The sequence below is a fragment of the Pempheris klunzingeri genome, chromosome 7 (assembly GCF_042242105.1).
Source record: "Pempheris klunzingeri isolate RE-2024b chromosome 7, fPemKlu1.hap1, whole genome shotgun sequence".
Classification (NCBI taxonomy): domain Eukaryota; kingdom Metazoa; phylum Chordata; class Actinopteri; order Acropomatiformes; family Pempheridae; genus Pempheris; species Pempheris klunzingeri.
Genome location: NC_092018.1, coordinates 3,199,174 through 3,223,283, shown reverse-complemented (window position 1 = coordinate 3,223,283; position 24,110 = coordinate 3,199,174). Strand labels below are relative to the sequence as shown.

General features: G+C 43.2%; 1 protein-coding gene across 2 annotated transcripts; it reads left to right on the top strand.

Moving 5' to 3' along the window:
- The first annotated feature begins 229 nt into the window (after positions 1 to 229).
- snx2 (sorting nexin 2) lies at positions 230 to 24,110 on the top strand. 2 transcript variants are annotated; one of them, XM_070833513.1, is made up of 16 exons: positions 230 to 419; positions 7,789 to 7,888; positions 8,332 to 8,439; positions 8,561 to 8,721; positions 9,183 to 9,249; positions 10,156 to 10,199; positions 11,306 to 11,447; positions 11,709 to 11,787; positions 12,286 to 12,361; positions 14,875 to 14,988; positions 15,548 to 15,641; positions 16,301 to 16,506; positions 17,229 to 17,372; positions 22,572 to 22,652; positions 22,765 to 22,836; positions 23,449 to 24,110. In XM_070833513.1, exons 1-16 carry the CDS (start codon positions 321 to 323, stop codon positions 23,497 to 23,499), a joined length of 1,638 nt encoding a protein of 545 aa, XP_070689614.1. In that variant the 5' UTR covers positions 230 to 320; the 3' UTR covers positions 23,500 to 24,110. The 2 variants fall into 2 exon arrangements, with proteins under 2 accessions (XP_070689614.1, XP_070689615.1); XM_070833514.1 differs by lacking the exon at positions 8,332 to 8,439 and having other exon boundaries at positions 231 to 419; positions 23,449 to 24,108.

The window sequence follows — 24,110 nt, the reverse complement described above, 5'->3', positions numbered from 1 at the left end:
TTAACAATTGTTTTAGTTAGCTTTAACTATTGTAGTACTATTGTAGTTCACTATCGGTAGCAGGAAAAAGCTACAGAGTGAGATCTCCTCTTTTCCGCTCCTCTCTGGTTCCCATCGGGACTCCGGCCGGTCACATGACAGAGCTGGGAAAACCTCCTGACTCCCCGCTCCTCCTCTCCTCCTCCTCCTCCTCCTCTCCTCTCCTCCGTCAGTCGACTGTTTCCTCGCTGTCTGTCGGTGTGTGTGTCTCTGTGTGTGTGTGTGTGTCTGTTAGCTAGCTGTTAGCTTTCACCACCATCAACCGCAGGAGCGACGCGACCATGGCGGACACAGCCAGGGACCCTCCACGGGTGCACACCGGCTGCCAGCAGCGGGAGGGCGGGGGGAACCTGTTCCCGGAGCCGGCTGCCACACAGGAGGTGAGGAGGAGGTGATGAAGGGAGGCCGAGGGGAGCTGTGGACAAACAGGCAGGCAGGGCGTGATGCTCCCAGCTGACAACAGATGAAAACTTAGAGGGGGAGCAGGCAGGAAGGGGAGCCTTTAAATCGGGTGTTTTTTGAATGAGGTTTGGTGTGCGAGGGAGCGTCTGTTTTATTCATCTCTGCACCGTCATCGTGCAGCCAAACAGCCGTTTAAACGCTTTAAACCCGCGGAGTGTAACAACACTAACGGTGGCCTTCAAGGCGACAGCTACAGGAGCCGAGGAGGGTCAAGTCTGCGCAGAGAAAAACGCAGAATAGGTGTTTTTGCTCGCCGTCAGGTGACAGTCACACAGGTGTGGATGATGCATTCAGGGCACACCGGAAAAATAGGGGAAAAAAACAACCAAAACTGCTGTTCAGCAAAATAAGGTTTCTTATATTTGTCTTTATATTTTTCGATATTTGTACTAATTAGAAATAGTATTTAAAGTTTAATTGACTAGCAGTAATAGTTTTTATGCTTCCAATCTCTCTCTCATGGTGAAAGAGAACAGCAGGAAGTTGTGTCCTTACAGACGACTCAAACAAAGTAAAAAGACTCAAAGCAGCAACAACAGCAGCCAAATGTCAAGGGCAAGTCGCATTAAAATGCAAAACTTAGTCATTTACTAATAAAACAATTCAACAACATGCAGCCTGATGGATGTCCATGGAGGTGACTCCCTTTTCTTTATTACGGTCTGATAGTTTTTGTTGCAGGCTTGGATTCAGATTGTGCTGGCGCCTGTAATATTGTGTCTAACCCACTCTGCACAGTATGAGTTGTCCTTTTGTTGTGCAGAGAATTTGGGTGAAAACTCAAGTTTGTTGACTTTCCTTTGGCAGAAAACTCGAGGGACGCGCGTCAGAAAACAGTGATTAAACCTTGTGTGAGGCATCGACACAAGAAAACGACTCGGGGGTTGCAGATAAATGTCCATACGTTTCCACACAGCTGCAGGATGATGCAGATGCAAACACAGAGCTAAACAAACAGAAGTTAAACTTAAACACACAGCGGTTATAAACAAGCTAGAGCTGAACAACAAACACCACACAGGTTTGACTGTCACTAGTTTAGGGCTAAATAGCAAAGTAAAGAAAAACAAGTTATTCTATTTACTGTTTATTCTATATTATATTCTATGTGCATAAACAAATTCAGTGAAATTAACAGATGTTACATTCAGCCGCCCAACAAGTTCCTCCTCCGAATAGCTAAAAGGACATTTTTGGTGAAGAGATGAGATGTGATCCACGGCTTCCTGTATCAAAGTCACATGACTGGGCGTCCGTGTTGCTGTAGCTGGTGGCCATGAAGGTAACGGCCCCCTGACACGCCATGTGGTGCTGCCACAGACCGAATGTTTAGCTGTGGCTGGATGAAAAGACATTCATGTTAACTTTGGTTCAGAATCTGCTCCAGCTGCTAAAATTGGGACATGCTGCTTCACTGTGACTTTTAGTCACTAAAGATTTCCCCTACAGCGTCATGTTTAACCAGTGTGATGCTCTCTGCATATATAAATACAACAATATGTGCTTATTTTACTGCTGTCCTGTTGACTTTTCACTCATGCCTTAGCTAACAAGAGCAGAGCTGCAGTTTCTGCTTTGAACGCTGAAACTCCTGAAGAGTTTTTTTTATTGGTTTAGACATTTCAGGGTTGTCTCTTCTACTTTACTTTTAAAGCCTGAACCCACCACGGCCGTCCCCGGACCGTTATGCCCAGCCAAGCGCTGTCGGTAAAGGAATCAACCCTGCAGTGATTTAGCTCGATATTACATGACATTATTTGTTTTTGCAGAATAACTCGGTTGTCCTGCTTTAAACTTTAATAGTAGGGGTTAGTTGGTTAGTTGCACCTGTAGTTCTATGCTCTGAACTAAGATGTTAACCTGAACCTTGACAACAATAGATCCACACAGAAAGCCCCACTAAAAGCCCCGGACATAGACGACACAGCTTTAAACAGACAGGACTACATCTTTGTGGTATTTAAAGCAGGAGGTCCTCACCCACGATGGTGCCGTTACCATCCCTGCCGACAGCTGCCTGCATGCGTCACCGAGGCTGCAGAGGCCGCACTCCTGCTGCCCTGCATGGAAATCAGCAGCACCAGTCACAGACGGCGTTTGGAGAAAAGCGTGACCGTGAACGTGGTGGGTGTGGCAGCTGTTTGCCATCTTCCTCTTGTTGGCCTGTTCTCAAAAGTGCGCTATTGCAGTATTGTGGTTATTGCGACAGCCCTACCGGCCCCTCGGGAGCAGTGTCACCGCAGCAAATGACAAGATGAAGTATTTTGGCACCTAAAATCAGCATTATGTGCATCGGTAGACACCGCTAGAGATGCATACTGAATGTTTTTCCTCTCTGATTTGGGTGAATCGACCCGTTAAAAGACTCGAGCAGACAGAGAAAGTGAAAACATCTCAGATCATTTAGTAAAAAAGGCTTTTCTTTTTTTTTTTTTTAACACGTGTGTTGTAACTTCAGCTCAAAAGCAAAAGTTGCCAGGCTGAAACACACACACACACACACACACACACACACACACACACACACACACACACACACACACACACACACACACACACACACACACACACACACACACACACACATACATAGAGGGGTCTGTTTTTCTCTTTTCGACATGTCAGCACTCTGAATTTCATTCCTGGTGATGATTGTCTTCCTTGAGTGTCACAACAGCACTCTGTGTGTGAGTGAGTGTGTGTGTGTGTGTTTGAGTGTGTGTGTGTGTGTGTGTGTGTGAGTGTGTGTGTGTGAGTGTGTGTGTGTGAGTGTCATCCACTTCCCCTGTGAGCAGCAGAGTGAAGCTGGGTGTGTTTTCGTGGCTTCACACGGACCAATAAACAGATGAAAGATGTTAAAGGCTTTAAGGTGGACTGGGGTTAAGTGGACTGTTTCATAACCTCTGACTCCTTCTGTTTCCTCCTTTAGTGCCTCCGTTTGCAGGAATGTGAAGCAGGTTCTTCTCTGTCAGTCTGTGATCATCAACACACCCTCAGTGTCCAGTTGGTTAGGTACACCTAGTCTGTAAGGTGGAGCTGTTGTTGAAGCTGTGTAAGAGACATTATGGAGGACTGACAGATGTTTCTGTTATTTAGACAAACATCACTGATAGAAATTAGTGGCCGGACATCACAACACCAATTTGCAAATGTGAATTAGTGTGGAAACTCTCAGTTCAAGGCGTTCTGTGAACAGATGTGGGCACAGCTGGATAGACGTTCAACCAATCAGAGCAGTAACACCTGTGACGTAGACCTGAGCGTTCATTAGACTGGTCTGAAGTTCTGTAGCAGCAGAAGATGAAGGACTAGAAGAACGATGTTTGTTCTTATTTCAGAGGAAATATAACGTCCACTTCGTTTAATACTGATTCGATTTAGGATTCAACATCAGCGGCGGCCATCTTGGCTGTTTACTAAAATGCCTCATCGTATCGTTTTACTCATAAGATCAACAGTTGTGGTTGGCTGGTCAGCTGGACGGGGACTAGATACAGCTGGTTCGGCTAACAAATACTGTAACTGGGGACGTTGTGATTATGTGATCAACTGAGCCGGCAGCCCCCCCCGACGACAGTTGCACCTTTCTGTGTTTTTTCGGTGTCAGCATCATTCAGCGGTGACATGGATTTCCTCTGTGGTGTCCTCGTGTTCCCTTTTCACTCTCAGATATTTCCTGCAGAGTTTCTAGTCGTGCTAGCAGCTGTAGAGACGGCACTTTTGGTCAAGACTCAAATATCTCGACAACCGTTTGATGCTTTTTGAAGACATTCGGTCCAGACAGTCATGTTCCCCAGAGGCTGAATCCTACCGGCTCTGGTGACTTTTCCTCTGATATTGGTGGTGTTGAAAATATCAGAAGGACTACTGGATGGATTATGACGACAGGTTCATGTTCACCTCAGAATGAACTGTAATAAGTTAATTAATCCTCTGACATTTCATCTAGTCAACATTTCAATGTGTCCAGTACTTTGTGCTCATTAGCGAATGCTAGCATGCTAACAAGCTAAGTCTTGTTTTTTATATACCAGCACACTTAGGTCAAGTACCAGGAGTATTATCATAACTGTACTTCAGAAGCACCAGTTCATGTCAGTATAATAAGAAAACCCAACACAAGGACAACAGCAGATCACTGATGTGACCCAAATATCTCACTTTTTTCACCACATTTATTACTTTAATCACAAGGAAAATCTCACTTCTGGTCCTTTTTTAATTCAAGCTGTCATGACAACACTCTTTTTTAAATTGTCATACCGCTCAAATGACTCGAAAAGACTCTGAGAAGTTGCTGCAGACGGGGAATAAGGCTCCACCCAACCATACGTCCAGTCTGACCCCTTCTAACTTACATGGTTTGACGTAAATACCAAAAGTGCCAGATCCTTATGTGGGCAGACATCCCGCTCTTGTACTTAAACTATCTATTCGCCCTGATTTAATCCAGTTGGAGGCTTTAGATGCATCCAGACTTGCTCCAAACTTGGGGACTTGAGGATGGTGAAAGACTTTACGTGTATATACATATACATTTATTTCTCTGCCCCCTGGTGCTTTAATCTCTCTCTGTGCTGCAGTGAGGTAGAAGTGTACTGAGGGGTGTGTCGGGACGCTGTTACATCACTGTTGGCTGTCGTTACAGATGCAACCCTCTGACCGCAGAAGTGAAGAACCGTAACTAGCTGCCATAACTTATTCCATGTCCTGGACTTTGGCCCGAGTGGTTGGTTGTCCTCTTCGTTAGATGGTTGTTTCCATTTTAATTACATGGGATTCAGACACTGAGTAAAAGTATCAGCGTGTCCTGAGTGCAGACACGATAGAGCCGTGATTCGCTCCTGATCAGGGTTGGAGGTTCAAACGTCGTTGAATGGATGCACAGCTGACTTTGCGTGTGTGTGTGTGTGTGTGTACAGTGTTTCCTCTGACCCCTGTCTGAGTGTCAGCTGAGTCAGGAGGAGGAAGGTCTTCGTTATCATCACTCATTTCCTCTTCCTCTACCTCCACACTCTTTCCTCCATCCTCTCCTCTTTCAGGAACCGCTCAGCTAAAATCGTTTTCCTTTTCCTCGACCCCGGCTGTGAACGGAGGGGGGGATGGGAGGGGGAGGGGGGCGTTTAGCTTGTCTGTTTGTCATTCACGTCGTTAACATTCAAATTTTAAATCAACATTCGAATGCTGAAGCTTTTTCGCTCGTCTGTTTATTTTGTTCAAACCAGTGGGACAAAGATGAGGCTTCACAGCGAACCACTAGAAACTACTTCAGTGAGTCTTTGCAGAAAAAAGTCTGATGGTTTCTCATAGTGATTGCAGGTTATCCTTAAAGAAAAGACCTGTGATTGAAATACATAATACTGCAAATAAGATTTTTCTTGAGGGGAAAATTCAAATGATCTTTTTCATCTATGTGTCGAGGTGTAGCGACACTTTCAGTGCAAAAAAGTCCACATACGTCTGATGTAAAGAGCTCCAGTCATTTCCTTTAGTGAATCATCTCAAACATTTACAGTCCGTTCATCAGAGTTGCACAATCGGTCCTTTGAGGTTGTAACCCGTAACAAATGCTCATAAAGCTGTGTGTGTGTGTGTGTGTGTGTGTGTGTGGGGTTGCGACACACTGCACATGTGACCCACTAACTGTGGTCTGTTCCTCGCAGATGAAGAAGGAAAGTGTTGGTTTACAGTTGTCAGGTTTCCTTTGGAGCTGCTGCTGTTTAGTGTCTTGCTGCACCGTGTGGTTCTCACATAAAGGTCCACGCTAAACCTTTCCTGTCGATCCGTCTAGATATAAAAAACCGTAAGGGGCTACGTGTACAGGTGAGGTGATGAAAGTCCAGCTTGAGCCACAGATCCATGAGTTCGAAGGCTTATCACTGCACAGACGGTTAGAACTGAACAGGACGGCATTGTAGTGCTCTGGAAAGATCAATTATTTTTATCTGTTTGATTGTCACGTAAACAGTAGAAGTACAGCGCTCATGATCCACCAGGAATGTGAGCTCGGACGTATTTTAATGGCTAACAGAGCGTCCACACAGGGGACAAGACCGGACTTTGATAGTAAAGCTCCCAGTTTGATTGTCGTCCCATTGATTGAAACACTTGAATCCGTTTACCCCTTTAAATGGACTGTTTCACATAGTTTTATCCAACAAAGACACTTAATGCAGGATAAATAAACAAACAAGCATAAATCTTTTTGTATTATTTGTTTAACAAGTTGTCGTTATTTAGTTTAAAGGCTTGATTTAAGATCTGAGATGATGTAGACATACAAAGGGCTGATCTCCAGCCTTTATTATAACTAATGATCTCTGACAATTACTTCCTGAGAGAATTATTCTCTGCCGTCATTTCAGCTCCAAACTGATCTCAACAGGCTGCTTTTTTTTTAAAGCGTGAATGTGATCAGTATTTGCTGATTCCAGTAAATCGTAGCATCAGTCACTCTGAAGTGCGAGCCGGTCCGGTTCCCTAGAAGGAGCTGTGGCTGTTGGCGTGAAGTCATGTGATCGGGGGGCCTGGAGGCTGCTGCTGATCGATCAGTTTTACCTTCAGTTTGTGGAGCAGCTGGCCGTTCCCCCGCTGGCTGGCAGGAAGTTCTGTGGTTCAGCAGGATGGATGACACACTCTGCTGGAGGCTCTTTTTTTTTTTCGTCCTCTTCTGTGGAATATGTCGAGTTAGCAGCGCTACTGTACAGATGTGGTCGCTGCTCCGCTTCCACTTTTCTCCTGCGCTGCTGGGAAGGGGTGAAAGTTGAGATGCTTGGCTGTGGTGAAATAATGCAGTTCAGTTACTGTGGAACTGAAATAATCTGGAATAATAAATCTTAAATGACAATGTGCATGTTCAGCTACTGGTGAATATTAAAGGGTGTGTGTGTGTGGGGGGGGGGGGGGGGTCTGTGTCCTTTCCTACACAGATGCAGGAGGATGCATTAAGTAAAGCTTTAACTGACAAACTGCCTCAATAACAAGTAAAAGTCCAAACATGAGTGTAGAAGGTCAGATCTTTTCTGTCATTATGGAGACTCAGTGCACCCAAACAGACGAAATGTCAAAGAGCAGGTCTCAACCGAACGCTTTGATTAAGAGCCGAAGATCCAAGAGTTCCCACATGAGCAAACATCAGGCGACAACAGGGAGGAAAAGCTCCAGGATAAAACACAACATACAATGTCGGCATATCAAATAAAGCATTAAAACATTAGTAAAAAATACAAAAAAGTGCGTAATGAACTTCATATCAATGATTAAGTGTGTGTGTGTGTGTGTTTACAGTCAGAACCAGCCAGTCTCCCTGCTCAAGACATCAGCACCAACTCAAATGGACCCAAACAGAATTCAGTGCTCGATGACGACCCAGAGGACCTGTTCGCAGGTACACACACACACACACACACACACACACACACACACACACACATAGCTAAATGTAGACGTATAGATGTACAGTCATTCTCAGAAATATTAAATAGGTGAGTAGACGTTTGTTGTTTGTTGATACTTCACAAACTAGACACTTAAAGGTGCAGTGTGTAGGATTTAGAGGGCTCTAATGGAACGTAACCTTCATAACTGTGTGTTTCCAGTAGAGTACAATCACCTGAAACTAAGACTTCTTGTGTGTTTGTTAGCTTAGAATGAGCCCTTCTATATCTACCTTGGGAGCAGCTCCTCTTCCACGTCTTCCTGCCGTGCTTCTCTGGCCTTTGGTGTTTTTATGTGGCAGCAAGAAGAAAGATGGGGGGGGGGGGAAATACCATTTTGTGTTTTGAGAAGTTTGAGAACCAAATTTAGTGGAGCATCATGCTTATTATTTAGCACAAGGAAACGCAAAGAGAGGGCAAATCTTCAGGGGCCACCATCGATTCTCCCCGCACGCTTGGAAATGGAAGGGACTTAAATTCTACACACTGCACCTTTTAAGAGGTACCGTCTTGACTTGCACGACACCATGTAGATATGAACTTCTAAAGACAAGTTGTTTTGGCAGACCCCACCGCCGTATCACACACAGACACACTCTCTCTCACTCTTTGTCCTGCCTCAGAGGCCACAGAGGAGGTTTCGTTGGACAGTCCGGAGAGAGACGTCCTGCTGTCTGACGGCCCGTCACCCGCCATCACCCCCATCACCCCTCCCACCTCCGTCATCACCCCTCGCATCGGCCTCGCCCACGACGACATGTTCACGCACTCCTCCTTCGACGAGGTGACTTCGCTTTATTCTGTGCACAAGGCGCTTTTTAATTATCCTGTTAAAAATGCTCCTGTTATTATGCTGCTTTTTCTGAGCCGTCAGATTTTTGTTTTACCGTGTTGGTTATGTTAGATTTTACTCTCCACATGCTGTGCAGACACTTGATTAAAAAAAAAAAAAAAAAAATGTGTTTCTTCCACTGACAACAGATCATTAAAAGTTTATGAGTCCTCTGAATCTCTTGCGGTGGCCCAGGAGGGACAGTTGTTATCTTCACTCGTGACTTTTTGTGGTTTTTTTAGGGCTACAAAAGACAAGACAAGATTATTGATCTTTAGAGGGGAGGCTCATGATTCTGAAGTGTATTTACTCTGGACTAGACCTCCTTCTTTACTGCAGGAAAAAGGTTTGGAAACCTGATAAACCAGAAACCATGCAGCAACATTTTTTTTTTTTTTCCCCGTTTTCTGCAGATTGAAGAGGAGGAGGGCGGCGATTCATTTGACATACACATATCAGTGTCTGACCCTGAGAAAGTTGGTGAGTACATACTGGTTTCACATCCCTGCTGCCCTGGAATATCCTGGAATATCCTGGATTATCCTGGAGCACTGAGACGAGCATCTCAGACTAGAAGAGAGAAGAGAAATTCCACTGACTTTTTTTTGTGTTTTCCGATTAGTTGAAGGAATTTATCAGGGATGTTGTTAGTGCTTTGTGTTCCTACAAACTAAGACTACATTTCCCAGTAGCCTCCACTCTCCTCTCGCCCTCCCTCCCCCCTCCTTGAACCTAATAAACATGTTGGAGGTGATATTGTACATCAGCTTTCCTCCCATCATCTGCTGTCAGCAGAAACTGTGAAAGCGATGAGGTAAAATGCAGAGTAGACAGCGCCGGAGGCCAGCGGTCTGCCCAGTCATACTGTTAGTCATCATACTTTATTAGTGTGCTAATGGTTTATTGATGAAACAACACTGGAGCTCTGCAGTCCTGCCAGTGCCCCCTGCAGGCTGCATGCTGTCATTGCAACAGCACGCTGGTGGTTTAGCTGTTTGGGGCTGAAGTGTGAAGTTCTGTCGGTCCTTCCTGAGGAACCATTAACCATTAATACATGAGCTGACTGTTCAGGACTCATTCAGTGTAGCCGTGTAGCTTCCAGCTACTCAACTTGCTCGACAGTCCCTTTTATGTAAATATGAACAAGGCCACAAACACACACAGCAAACAAAAAGAGATGAAACACTCAACAATTTGCTCCAAGAAAACACACGAATCCAGTTAAACCAGTTTGACATCTGAGTGTTTCACTTATTCTATTTATCTGTTTAGGGTGTTAATACTGTTTGAACAGCGAGGATACACACACGACGGTGTTTGTGTGTGTTTTACCGCTTAGTGACGATACGTTTAAGATAATCGAGTTTGAAACTGTGTGTGTTCCAGGTGACGGGATGAATGCATACATGGCCTACAAAGTGACAACCAAGGTGAGGAAAAACCAAACTGCTGCACACAACTTCTGCTCTTAGATCCTTTCTGCTGCTCAGGTGAATCACGTAAAGTTTGTCCTGAGGGCGGCACCAGAGGAAGAGCTGTGTTCAGATGCAACATAAAGCTTCGTCATTGGTTTGGCGGCCGTTCTTGGACGTCTCGCTTAGTGTTTCATGTGTTAGCACAGCTAATGTTTGTCTTTATAAATCCTAACTACAGTTAGCATGCATGTGAGGAACCATTGAAGGTTAAAAGATAACTCTGCTATTTGAATCCCATAATGATATTTAGCATCGAACATTTACTGCCAGCAGTGGAAAATGAGTTTTTTTTCTTATGTAACTCTACTTTATATGTTTATTTTACAGCTGTAGTTACTGGTTCCTTTGCAAAATATGATCAACAAATGATTTATGATGTATTATTAAGGTAAACCTCTATTGATTGTTGCTGAGCAGTATATCAAATAATTAAAATGAGCTCAATCTTTACCAGCGTCAACATCAAAGTAATGTGTATCAATAATTAATATCCAGTGACATGAAGCAGATGCCTGTATGTGGAACTGAACAGGAGATGCTGCAGTCCATTAATAGTTGAGATATTTCTGTCTGGGCTGCTTCAAACGACACTGTGATGGAGTGACGTGCTAAAACTGTAGAGAACATAGACTGTAAAGATGTAAAGATGGTGGCTCGCTGCAGCACATCAAAGAACATTTCACCATCATGTTAGTGCCGATCACGCTGATTGATGTTCAAGTGTGAATTTTTCTGATCAGTTTGGTCTTAATTAGTTATTTGATGGACTTGATTGGACGTCTCTTCGGGAATTTTACAAGCGAGAAGTCACTTTAACTTTCCATAACCTCAGTTGTCTGATTCAAACCGACATAATGAGTTGCTCTGCAGTGCAGACCATGACTCCATGAAACGGCAGCTCCATTTTGGCTTCACTGTTGTACCGAAGGGGGGATGTGGAGACACGTCCTCCATCTTTGTGGCCATATTGAAGGTTCTCAGACAAAAACACAGCCTGAATGTTCACATTATGGCTTGTCTTGTAACAAAACAACATCTCTCTCTCTCTCTCTCTCCCCCAGACCTCCATCTCTCTGTTTAAAAGTAATGCGTTTTCAGTAAAAAGGCGCTTCAGTGACTTTCTGGGTCTGCACAGTAAACTGGCCTCCAAGTACCTGCACATAGGCTACATCGTCCCCCCGGCACCGGAGAAAAGCATTGTGGGTGAGTGAAACCACTGCTGTACTCCAGGACAGGAGCTCTAAGGGTCATCAAGGTGCCCTCAGGAGGGGGTCACAATACAGCAGAGACTTTTGTTAACGTCAGTAATCTTTCACCAGATGTGAACACAATCTATATTTCCCTTTTACTAAACTGTTAATATGAATATTCATGAAGTAAAACCTGTGAACATGCGTGTTAGTGTGCAGATGCATGTTAACACACCAGCTGTTAATTGGTTCACGAGCGTCTCCTCGTCTGCAGGGATGACCAAGGTGAAGGTGGGGAAGGAGGACCAGTCGTCTAACGAGTTCGTGGAGAAGAGGAGGTCGGCGCTGGAGAGGTACGATGAGAAGAAAATAAGAAAGAAACACGAGGATTAAACCTGATTTTAAAGTGTGTGTGGGTGTGGTGTGTGTGTAAAGACCAACTTGATCAGATCCTTGCAGGCCGAAAGGTTAAACCACAAAAATTAGATACACTATTATCACAAAACATATGTTTGTGTGTGTGTGTGTGTGTGAATACTGTGGTGGGCGGGGCTGACATTCTGCTGCCCTTTACTGTTGGTGTTTGATTGACAGGAAGGTCAGCCAGTGACAGCTGATGGAGCTCAGAGCTGCAGAACTCCACGCTGATGGACACACACACACATTTTTTGTTGAATGTTTTGGGTTTTTGATGATAAAAGTCCTCAGTTACAATTCAGTTTACACATCTTTTATGTCTTTCAGGCTGCTGCTGTGTGTTTTAGACTGAGACAGGGAGCAGCGTTCCACCCGACGAGGAGAACAGCGAATCGCCGACTTCTTTAATTAGTTTTATTTTCTTCTGTTTTCAGGTACCTGATGAGAACAGTGCAGCATCCCATCCTGCTGAAGGATCCTGATGTCCTGCAGTTTCTGGAGAGCTCAGAGGTACGTTAGCATCAGCCGATCTGTAGAAGCAGGACACCACAAACGTTAGCAGTGATTTAGCACTTCTTACAGCCTGGTGCCTTTTTAACGTCACTAGCAAACCTTTAACAGTCTGGACTACTGTCTGCCCTGTTGGTTAGAAACTTCATCTTCATCAGCGCTTCTTTGCAGAAGATTAACAGAACCTGCAAACTGCAATTTGGTTCTGTCAATTCAACAAGTTGGAACAAATGCCTGCTTTATTTCTGAAGTCCTCGTCTATTTTTGGAGTTTAATTTTGACCTGGACATTAGATCACAGAGAGAGATGCAAGTGAGAGATGATGAAGATGTGAAAAATGTCTGCCGCTTAAATCTAGTTGTTGTTTTTGGTCCAAACATGAGGCAGAAGTAATATGTAATATATCATGTAATTTTTAAAAAATTAGTTGTAACAAAGTCCTTTCATCACTCCTGCACAACTGTGGGCCTAAAAACTGTGATGCTCCAAACATGTTTAGTCTTTTTCACCTGGGGAAAAACATTATTTAAGTTTTGAAGCAGCCCCACAGAGACAGCTGCAGGACAAAAGGAATGACATGAACAGTTTCTGAAATATCTTTTGGATCTTGATCTGAGACGAAATGTTGTCCTCTTCTCAGAAGAGTCCAATTTTAGGCCACTTAAGGTGAAAAACAAGTGTGAACACGACATCGACATGCATTGTATCGTCACCTTTTAAGCAAACTTATGAATTATAATTAATTTGGTGTCTTTTTGAGTCCACCTGATGTATTTAGGTCTAATATTCACTGTCTTTTAGCTCTGTTTTTGGTCCCCACCACCTCCTGAGGGGGAATATGTGGCTCTTTAGCAGCTAAATCTGAGGGGTCATGAATGATCCATCCTCAGAGGACCAATAACATCCACAATAATGTGCTGGTGGTCTGAATACTGGTGTTGAGGTGAAGCCTAACCAAATACCTGATGGACGGTCTCAGCCACAGCCTCAAATGGGGCAAAAAAACTCTGCCTGGGTTCTCTGATGTCGTCTCTTCTTTTTTTCCCAACAAAGAGCAAAACGTCCCGACAAGGTCAAAGCATCGTGTCTGCACCTGCGAGCCGAGCCTCTAAAAACTGCCTCGGGGTTTAAGGGCCCGCGGCGTTTCCTGTTTCCTCGCTTTATTGTCCACTCCGACTAAATCTTCTGTAACATTTCGTCTTGCTGGCTCAAACTGTCCAGCTCCCCTCCTCCTCCTCCTCCTCCTCCTCTTCCTTCCCCTCCTCCTCATCACACTTCTCTGCCACCTAGCTAACCGTCGGTGGGATTGCGTTGGGAAGGAGTCGGCCGTTGTTGGGTCCAGAATAAATGGCCTCATGTCACCGATTTAACAGATGAATCACTCGGACGCTTGACCGAGCGTGTCGGCCCATCCGGCCTGCTTAATGAAACACAACCAGAGGAGGAGGAGGAGGGAGGAGGGAGGAGGTGAGAATGGGACCAGGCTGCAATTGAAATCTATTTTTACCCCCCCGCCTCCACTCATTTACCCTCGTCCCTCCGTCAGTGAGAGCCCCGGGGACCGAGCCGTCCCCAGGCTGCTGCTGGTCCCGTTAAATGAGATTGGATGGAGGGCGGGGAGGGTAAATCTGCTTCAGCGTCAGAGGAAAACCCTGCATGTCCGGGAGAAAAGTAAACTTTTCCAAAATTAAGAAAAATGAGCCTATTTTCAGACGGACGTCCAGGCGTTTTCAGAGTGACGTGATGGGTTCTGAGTTGGTTTTTGCCGCCGTTAAAGTTGCTCGGCACATAAAGCGGCCGCATTAAAGGTGATTGGAGCTAAAACGTGGGGGACATTACAATCAGAGGTGGGATGAAAAGACCACAGCTGTGATAGAGTTAGAGAGGGGAGAGACGGATGGAAATACAGAGCAGAGAGGAGAAAGAAATGAGAAACTGAACCCCAACAGCCAGCGAAAGAAAGTAAAACTCAAAGGAGGAGAGAAGAATCGTGAGGGTGAAGGAGACAAAAGAGAAAGTGATTCAAAACACTGAACGAGAGAGGAAATAAAAATATATATAATGCAAACGCAGGAAAGATTTTAAAACAAATGTGCAGCAAAATTAAAGAAAGAAAAGACCAAAGATTATCAAGACACAGCAGCAACTGGTCCAAACAAATGAGGAAGACAGAAAGAGTTTCAGAAAAGATAACGAAGAGAAGACACAGCTGAACAAAAGTGAATAAATCATCAAATAAAAGTATAAATAATGGCCTGTCACTAATAAACTCCAGGACGATTAAAAAAATAAAAGAAAACAGGAGGGATTAGAGAAGTTATCCTGAATTTATCAAGGAAACCGATAAACATGGAGCGGAGCAGAAATGGGGCGCTAAAATATAATCAATATAAATCAAATATTTAAAAAAAAAAACAGGGAAAAAGAGAAATACAAGCCTGCCTGTTCTCCAGTTTAACCACTCATCCCGTTTGTTTGTTTGTTTGTTTGTTTGTTTGTTTGTTGCGGTCCAGTTGCCGCGGGCGGTCAGCACTCAGGCTCTGAGCAGCGCCGGACTTCTCCGGATGGTCAACAAGGCCGCGGACGCTGTCAACAAGATGACCATCAAGATGAACGAGTCAGACGCTGTGAGTGAAGGAGGGAGGAGAGGATGGAGGGAGGAGGTACAGGAGGAGGAAACTGGAGATGATTGTGGGATGAAGAGGAGAGGAGAGGGAGGGAAGAGGAGAGGGAGGTCACAGGAAGGCTGGTGGGAAGAAGGGAAGGAAGGAAGGAAGACAGAAAAGATGACATGACAAAGTTATGGGAGTGTTGTTATAGCAAACTGTGGCCATTGGTCAGAAACAAGAGGAGGAAGAGATGGAAGGAAGGAAGGAACTATTAAGGAAGAGAAGCAAGCAAACAAAAAGAAAGGGAGGAGGACAGAAAGGATAGAAATAAGGAGGAGAAGAAAGAAGTTGGAATCAGATGGAACAGAGAGGATTTCTGGATAATTGGAGGAAAATAGATCTTTTTTAAGTTAAAAGAGGAGCATCAACCGACTGTGACTGAACATCTGTGTGTCTCTGTGTGTGTGTGTGTGTGTGTGTGTGTGTGTGTGTGTGTGTGTGTGTGTGTGTGTGTGTGTGTGTGTGTGTGTGTGTGTGTGTGTGTGTGTGTGTGTGTGTGTGTGTGTGTGTGTCTCAGTGGTTTGAGGAGAAGCAGCAGCATTTTGAGAATCTGGATGTTCAGCTGCGGAAGCTTCATGCCAGTGTGGAGTCTCTGGTGTGTCACAGGAAAGGTAGGTATGCTGCCCCGTGTGTCTTTGAGGAAATAACACCCCCCCCCCCCCCAGGATCAGTGGTCACTACAGTCACTTCAGGTCTTAGCGTCACTTATACACACACACACACACACACAAAGGTAACACTGTGTGAGATGTTCCAGTCAGGTGCTCTCACACCGCTGCAGAAGAAGAAGAACACAGTCAGGTGACAAATATTTAAAAAGTCAACACTCTTACAGGTCAGCTAACAACACTTGGTAATATTTGCTTAAATATTTGTTTAGTTTTCCCCCTGTAGGGTTTTTACAGACCTTTTTAAAGGAATAGTTCAACTTATTGTGAAAATTACCTAAAAATATCAGAAATTCATGGAAGAGAAGACATTAAATCCAGATCTAATTAGATCTAATCCCTCTGCATGCCTGTGTCTGTCCTTTTTATATTCTGTTTTCTATCGTAACGTCAACTCTGCTCAGCAGGATCACTTCATGTCATTTTAATCTGCATTTAAACCCAAAACAGAAGAAGAAAGTGCTTGTTTTTAGTTTTGAAGGCAGAACAAATGTCTTTTGGACACCACGATACATTATATTATATTAAGCACTTCCTCTAAAGCACACACTGCAGGCACGTGCTCTGTATGAGTGAATCCCACCCTGCCATCTCCTCTGCAGAGCTGTCGGTCAACACGGCACAGTTTGCCAAGTCGGCGGCCATGTTGGGGAACAGCGAGGACCACACGGCTCTGTCCCGAGCTCTGTCCCAGCTGGCCGAGGTGGAGGAGAAGATCGACCAGCTGCACCAGGACCAGGCCAACGCAGACTTCTACCTCTTCTCCGAGCTACTGGGCGACTACGTCCGCCTCATCACCGCCGTCAAGGTAGACTGTGCTTCCCTCTGCTCCACCACGGAGCCCAGAACACCTGAGCCGAGCCTCTTACCTGGAGGTGCAGATCTCAGTGCAGTTAACACCAGTAATAACTTAAACTTTGTTCTGCTGAATCACTGATCCAACCCGCTGTCTGAGCCGCTGGACAGGAAACACCTGAGCCCAGGTAGGAAGGAGACAGGACGTAGGAGAGTAGAGAAGAGAAAAGTAGAGTAGAGTAGAACTAGGTTGCTCTGAGTGCATCTGCTGAACCGTCTCTAAACCTAGACAACTAAACCTCAGACATGTACATCTGACCTGTTTTTAAATAACCTCTAACATGAAAAGCATGTATATAAGAATGCTACTGACAGTAAAGTTTAATAGGTACGTTTGTCATCTTAATCATTTCAGCCATGTTTGTGCCATCTGACATGTTTGTAGTTGATTTAATGTTCTTTTCCTTCTCATGAGGTCAAAGAAACTAAAGTAAACTAACTTCCAGTATTCCCCTATTTAGCTGTATTTAACTATAAAAACACTGACTGTGCAGTTACAGGATGCAGTTCACAATAAAACCTGAGCGTATTTACAATGACGTGTTTACAATTTCAAATAAAGGCGTTTTCTTCCAAGTTGCTTAATATTAAAAGTCTGTCATTCATTAATGTTGGGAGTATTTCTGGGTGTATATTTTACTAACTGTGTGTGTGTGTGTGTGTGTGTGGGCACAGGGTGTGTTTGACCACCGCATGAAGACGTGGCAGAAGTGGCAGGACAGTCAGCTGCTCCTGCAGAAGAAACGAGAGGCTGAAGCCAAACTGCAGTTCACCAACAAACCAGACAAACTGCAGCAGGCCAAAGACGAGCTCAAAGAGGTGAGAGGGAGGGAGGGAGGGAGGGAGGGAGGAGTAATCAGGGAGTAAGATTTAATAACACGACATGAAACGCGAGTCAAATCAACAGCCACGTAACAATGATGGTTAGATCATTAGATTAGACTCACCTGGAAAGCAATAATAATAATTTGCACAATACAAAACAACATCATGCTTCTCTGTTAGATCTTAATTAATAACACATTACATGTTACATCTTCATAAGAAGTGTGCAGCCTGAACACACAGTCTCTTTTAAAAGCAGCTCTAATAGATATTATTCTTATTTCCTGCTCTGATGATCATCTTCATTGCTCCTGTGATCATGTTTTTATCCATCTGGCTTTTTTCTTTTTTTTTTTTTTTTTTTAAAGCCTTTTGTTTAAAATAATTCATACACTGGTTCATTATATACCATGTTATATTTATATATGTGTGATGATGATACGTTTTATAGTTGAACTTAATCATGTGAAACGTTGCCCTGAGGAACCCCTCTCCTCCCTCCGAGGCTGTTGGTGCGTCCAGTCAGAGAAAACAAGCGCACCTTCACAGCTCAGTCATGTGAAACTTTTTTTTTTTTTTTTTTGGTGTATAAATCTTGTTTTCTTCCAGTCTGCAGGCTTCACATGAACTCAGTAGGACAAACAAGAGAAGGGGAGAGTAGAAAAGTACTTTATTAGAGCGTCTGTTGAAGCTGTCACCACACAAATTCATCCTCTCTATCAGGAAACAACACACACACTCACACACACTCGCACTCACAGTTGGCGTGGTTGGGGGTCTGGTATCAGAGCGGAGGAGCTGTCAGATGTGGGGTGTTGGGGGGGTGGGGGGAGGAGGATGGGGGTGTTTCAGGAGAGGTGGGGGAGGCTGTCAGAAGCTGCAGACGAGGACAGATCGCAGTAGAGTTACAACCAACATTTATTTGGAGCCGACAAGAGTTTTGCCGCCTGTCAGGAGTCGGGTTTTGGTTCATGCCTTGACAACAGCCAACAGAAAATACACAGCGGCTTTTTCTAAAGGCGAAAAAAAAAAAGAGAAGAGAGGAGTTTTACCTCATTCTGCTGCTGCTGCTGCTGCTGGAAAGCAGGTGAACGGACAGATGAGTCCTCCTCACACCAGCAGACTGTAAATGAAACGGTGGTTTTGCACGTGTGAACCCTAAAGATGGAGGAGAAGTGTCTGATGGTTGAAGATTGGCAGCAGAGGAAGTGAAAGCTGTGGACATCCTGTGAGCAGCTCTCTTCTCTCCTGCTGCTTCGCTGCTCTTGATGTCATGTAGTTTCCTTTTTCTCTGGACAAACATATCTGTTATCCTCCTCACTGCCACAAAAACAGCACAGCTTTACATGGTGGAACCAGGATTAAAACATTTCCAGATATGAGGTGAATAAAAACAACCAGACAAATAAGATAAAAACAATAATAAGATAATAGAAGTCAGATATTCTAAAAATATTCAAATATTTTACAGCAGCAATGAGTTTTTTTTTTTTTTCCAGTTTGGTGCCTTTACAGGTCAGGTGATATTTGTCTAAATATTTGTTTCACTTCCCCCCCGGAGGGTTTTTACAGACCTAGTTATATAATATAATAGTTCAGCTTACTGTGAAAATGACCCAAACATATAATAGATTTAAGGAAAGGAGGCGTTAAAGCCACACTGAGGAAGATCTAATCCCTGTCCATGTCTGGTTTATATCCCACAGCAGTGATCATTTCCACTCTATCAATTAAAAAAATGTCAACTTTACTCAGCAGGATCTCAGAAATAATAGTTTTAGACAGAGAAGTTCGGAGAAGTGATTTTAAAAGATGCCGCTGATCGTTCAGCCTCAGACTTCTGTGATTTACCTGCTTCTCAGAGATAAAAACCACCAATATCTCGATCAAACAGGATGAAAACCTCCGCAGATTAGTTTAATTACACCGTTAGCAACTTCACTGAGCTATGAAAGGAAATAAGTGAAATATGAACAGATGCAGCTGTTGTGTCACGCTGCTTTTCCCCCGAGATATGATGAGAGTAATATTCAAGACGTTAACAAGCTCCTTAGTACATCATTTAAAAACAGGAAGATTTAAAGGTTTCAACGCACAGCTGAGACGTTAAATGAGTTTTAATGAACCCAGTTTCAGCTGCACTCCCTCACATACACACACACACACACACACACACCTGTTGCTTTTTGAAAAGACTCCTCTGTATTTTATTATTCAGGCACCTCAAAATGTTATTATTGTATAATTTCTAGTCCACAACAGTTCAGAGGGAGCTCTTGTGTTTTCCTATTTTGCAGCTTTACACATTAATCAGACTTTATAACTCGGTGACTTGAAGCTCGGTGGTGTGTTTAGAGTCTCTGCTGTCACAGTGTGAGGCCACAGCGCCCCCTGTGGGCAGGAGAGGGGAACAACAGCCAGAGTCTGACTCACACTGCTCCTCCGAACTGTTTGGAATCAGAGGGTTTTCTGGATATTTTGAGAAAATATTAGCATCTGACTTTTTTTTTTTTAAAATTTTAAGTGAGACAGCAATACTTTTTAGAGTCAGAGGGTGTACATTTGACAGATCGTTGACCAGGAACATTTTAACTCATGTGGAGAACAACTTTTACATCATCATTTAGAAAAAAGCATTAGCAGATTAGTTTTGAAGTAAATGAAGAATGAATAAATAGATAAAACATTGAAAAGAAGATGATCTGGGGGTGGAGAAGCTGCTCAGTATTTATAAACCATCTGACTTAATTTGTCCTGATAGACACTGAATAGTTTGCAGTGTTAAGTGAATAATGCTTCATCAGTCAGTTATTCTCTAAAAAAAGTTCCTTGTTAAATGCTGCTTGTGTTTTCTGGCTGCTGCTCCGACAGACTGAACAGTTCTGACACATCAGTTTGATTCCCAGTTGGGAAACTTTTTTTTTTCCTGACAGCTTCTGTTTGTCTTCGTCTTCTGATTTAACTTCAGCACACGAAGTTCAGTACAATCTGCTCGGGTCTGAAGCGAATGATTCCTCCCTCTGACTTAGTTAGGAAGCCAACCTGCCTTATTTACGTCGTGACGCCCCGACGTGTCCTGTAGTCCTGCAGGTTAGTTTGTCTCTAGAGCGACTCATTGGGATCAGATCAGAAGAAAAGCACACCAAACAACACTGTCTGTCCACGTCAGGGCTCCTAGTGAAATGAAATAATGAGTTAATTAGTAATTAGAGGAATGAAAACATGTGCAGTGGATCACATTGTTGCTGTTTGAATGAATTGAATCTGAATTGGAAACTGTTTTTTTTTTTTTATATTTCTGCTTTTGTATAAAACTTAGAAATAACAGGACCCAACATGTTAATCAGAGGTATGTTGGTATGTGTATTTCTCAGATCAGATGAGTTTAGAATCGTATTTTCCACAAATGTTCAGCTGTTTCTTTACACTTTGCTCAACATACATACACACAATGAGCCAAATCCGACCTTGAGGAAGAGTCTAATGTCTCATTTCAAACTTCTGCACAAGATCTTGGCCTGAATAAAACAATAATTCAATAACGTAACTTGAACAAAAGCACACTTGATTGTGTCTGATCACAGCAGAAGGTTTTGTTCTCCTTGTCGTCGTCCGGCCGAAGGGCAGCCTGCTTGGTCCCGCTGTTCTTCTGCCGGAGCGACGACTTCCCTCTTGGTTGGAGGTTTGGTTTGCTCCTGTGTGGATCTTCCTCTGTGGTTTCTGGAGGCTCGGAGCGTTTCTTTTCCTGCCTTTTTTACATTTTGTTGCATTTTCCCTGCCATGCCTTCCCGCAACCAGGAGATTGACGAGGTAGGACCTGCCCTGTCTGTCTGTCTGTCTGACTGTCTGTCCGTCTGTCTGTCTGCTGTGTCTCCACCTGTCCGACCGCCTGCTTCACACCTTTCAGTTGCCTCATTGTGCCGTTTGGTTCTCATGTTTCTTCCTCACTGTCGGTCGTGTTTCCCTCCTGCTCTCAGTCCACAGTCACATGAACCAGTTTGTCGTCGTCGCACAGATTCTCTCAGATTTGCCGCTTTTTGGAGGAACTTCCCGAAAAGAAAAGTTCATTTTGGGTCAATTTCTTTAACTTTAAACTTCAGATCAATAACAGACGAACTATTTCATGTGACAACTTGGATCATCTTGTCAACCCAGAGCTTATTAAGCATCCTTTTTTTTTTTTTTTCTTTTTTTAGTCTTTATCCATCACAACTTCATGTAACAAGCAAGTGAAGCTAATTAATCATTATTTCAGCCTTTTATTAAAACTCATTGAACCAGGCGGTTGTTGTGAGAGTTCAGTAAACATCAATAACTTTCAACTGATAAACTTAATGTGTCACTACTGTTCATTACAGGGATGGAATCACAGGTTATTACAGGTTATTTGATTAGTTGGTGCTGGTCAGAACTACCACAATAAAAGCACGTTAACTGTGAAATTGACATGATTTGAGTTTGTGATTTTAAAAATCTTAAAGTAAACAACAAAAGTTGACCGGTCACATGAATGATTAAATTATTGAATTAATTAGCAACTGGAAAAACCTCACAGCTCTTTGCTGCTAAATCTTCGATTAAATTCCATTTTAGAGGTTATTTTCTCCGATAAATGAAGATGTTTTGAAAGTTGAGATAAACTCGACGTTGAAATAAAGTCACCTGGTCGTCTGAGGGCACCGAGTGCTTCTCATTCAGCTCGTGTTAGTCTTCAACTTCATTCACTGCTGTTGTAAAACAGGTTTTTCTGAATACATATGGCAGGATTTAGAACGCTGACCATGATTTAAAAACAGTTTAGCTGCCAGACATGATGAGTGTCCAGGTTTTTCCACTCAGAGTGTATCCTGTTCACATTTAGGAAAAAAAAAAAAGGTTAAGTTAGATGTTATGTGCTGTCAGATTTCTCTAAACTCTCAAAAACTGATCTGAGCCTCAGAAATCAGCCAGTAGATTCACACAGTGTGGACAGTTTATTATCTGTGTTCCAGCTTCAGTAAATGAACTCTTTTGTCCAACATCTGCAACACTTCTAATAGTCAGGAGTCAGTTTGAGGCTGCAGGACATTTGAAGATACTTTACAGCTGAGAAGTTAAATGTCCAAAAGCACCGATGAGGTCGTTTGTCTGAAACACCAAATACTGAATTGAGCACAAGTTATAAATGTTGTCCTCCTCCTGTGTGTGTTTCAGCTGGAGGGGAAGGTCCAGCAGGGAGAGAGAGACTTTGAACAAATCTCCAAGACCATACGCAAAGAAGTCAGCAGGTTTGAGGTGAGATGGATGGAGGGATGGAGGATAAGTTCATCTGTTGATGTCGCGTACAGAAATGAAAAGAGAAGTGAGAATGTGCGTCTGACTCTCATCCTTTGTTCTGTTTCAACAGAAAGAGAGAGTGAAGGATTTTAAAACGATCATCATCAAATACCTGGAGTCACTGGTTCAGACACAACAGCAGGTGAAGACCACATTGTTGTTATTATAAGAATAAGAAGAAGAAAGTCTACAGCTTCCAATGTTTAAACCAAATCTTTGTCAAATTGAAATGTCATTTTGTGTTTGTTTGCACATTATATATGATAAAAATAAAAAGTCCAGTTAGAATAGATAGCTGAGCAGCTGTCAAAGTCGGCCGTTATGAAAACAACTTGATTTTCAGTTAAAATGAGCTAAAACTCGTACATAATACAAAATATTACACAGGACTTCATGCGTTCCATTAATTCATCCAGTGCCTTTGTGATGGACTTTTCACAATAAAGTAATTCTAATTCACAAACATCCTATTTTGCCCAAACAATGTTCATCGTTGGAGTTTAAATTTTAATTCCCACAGTCATTTTGCATTTCAGGCATGAACATTTCAACTGGATTTTCAGTTACATTATTTGGATAGTGTGGAATATTACATGCAGTATTTTTACTACTTTTTATTACTTTAAACTTTACTTACTTTACTCATGGACATTAATCAGAACAAACTTTACAGAGAAATCTGACTAGACTACATTTGTGGCACATTAATGAGAAGTGAATAACTTTCTATTTCTTCGTTTTATTCCCCCGACAGCTGATAAAGTACTGGGAGGCCTTCTTACCCGAGGCCAAGGCCATCTCATAAAAGTCAACACATACACAACGGACAGTCCTGACTGGCTCCGGTCAAACTACACTACCCATAATGCACCTGTCCCCCTGGGTCACCCTCATCCCTCTGGAGTGAAGAGAAGTGAGGCAGTGAATCAGCTCAAAGTGACTTTTCTGCAGTGAAAAAACAAAATCAACAACAAAACTCCTGATTTTACAGTTTTTATTCCTTTTTCTCTTCCCCTGTTGAACTCAGTGCTGCGTTCACGTCCCGTGAGAGTAATTGTTCACCTGATTGATGCTTTCACAATAACAATATAACAACAGTTTCGCTTTCCTCACACCGTTTCCTTCGTAGTGTTCATCAGATTTAGTCAGAACAGACAAAATCTGAGTTGTTTTTTTAGGATCTGAAACCTGCAAAGAGTGTTATCTTCAAGGTGGAGGTTCATAATCCTGTTTGACTTGAATGCAGCATGAGTTACGACCCCGGTGTTGGCTTTCCTGTCCACATACACTGATTCTAACACGGTGTCAGTTTTTACAGCCGGAGCACTTTGTTGGTTCGTTTTTGTCACCTGACACGACTGGAATAGGAGGGTGGAGGAATCTCACTCTGTACATTTGTATTTTAGTTGATTTCTA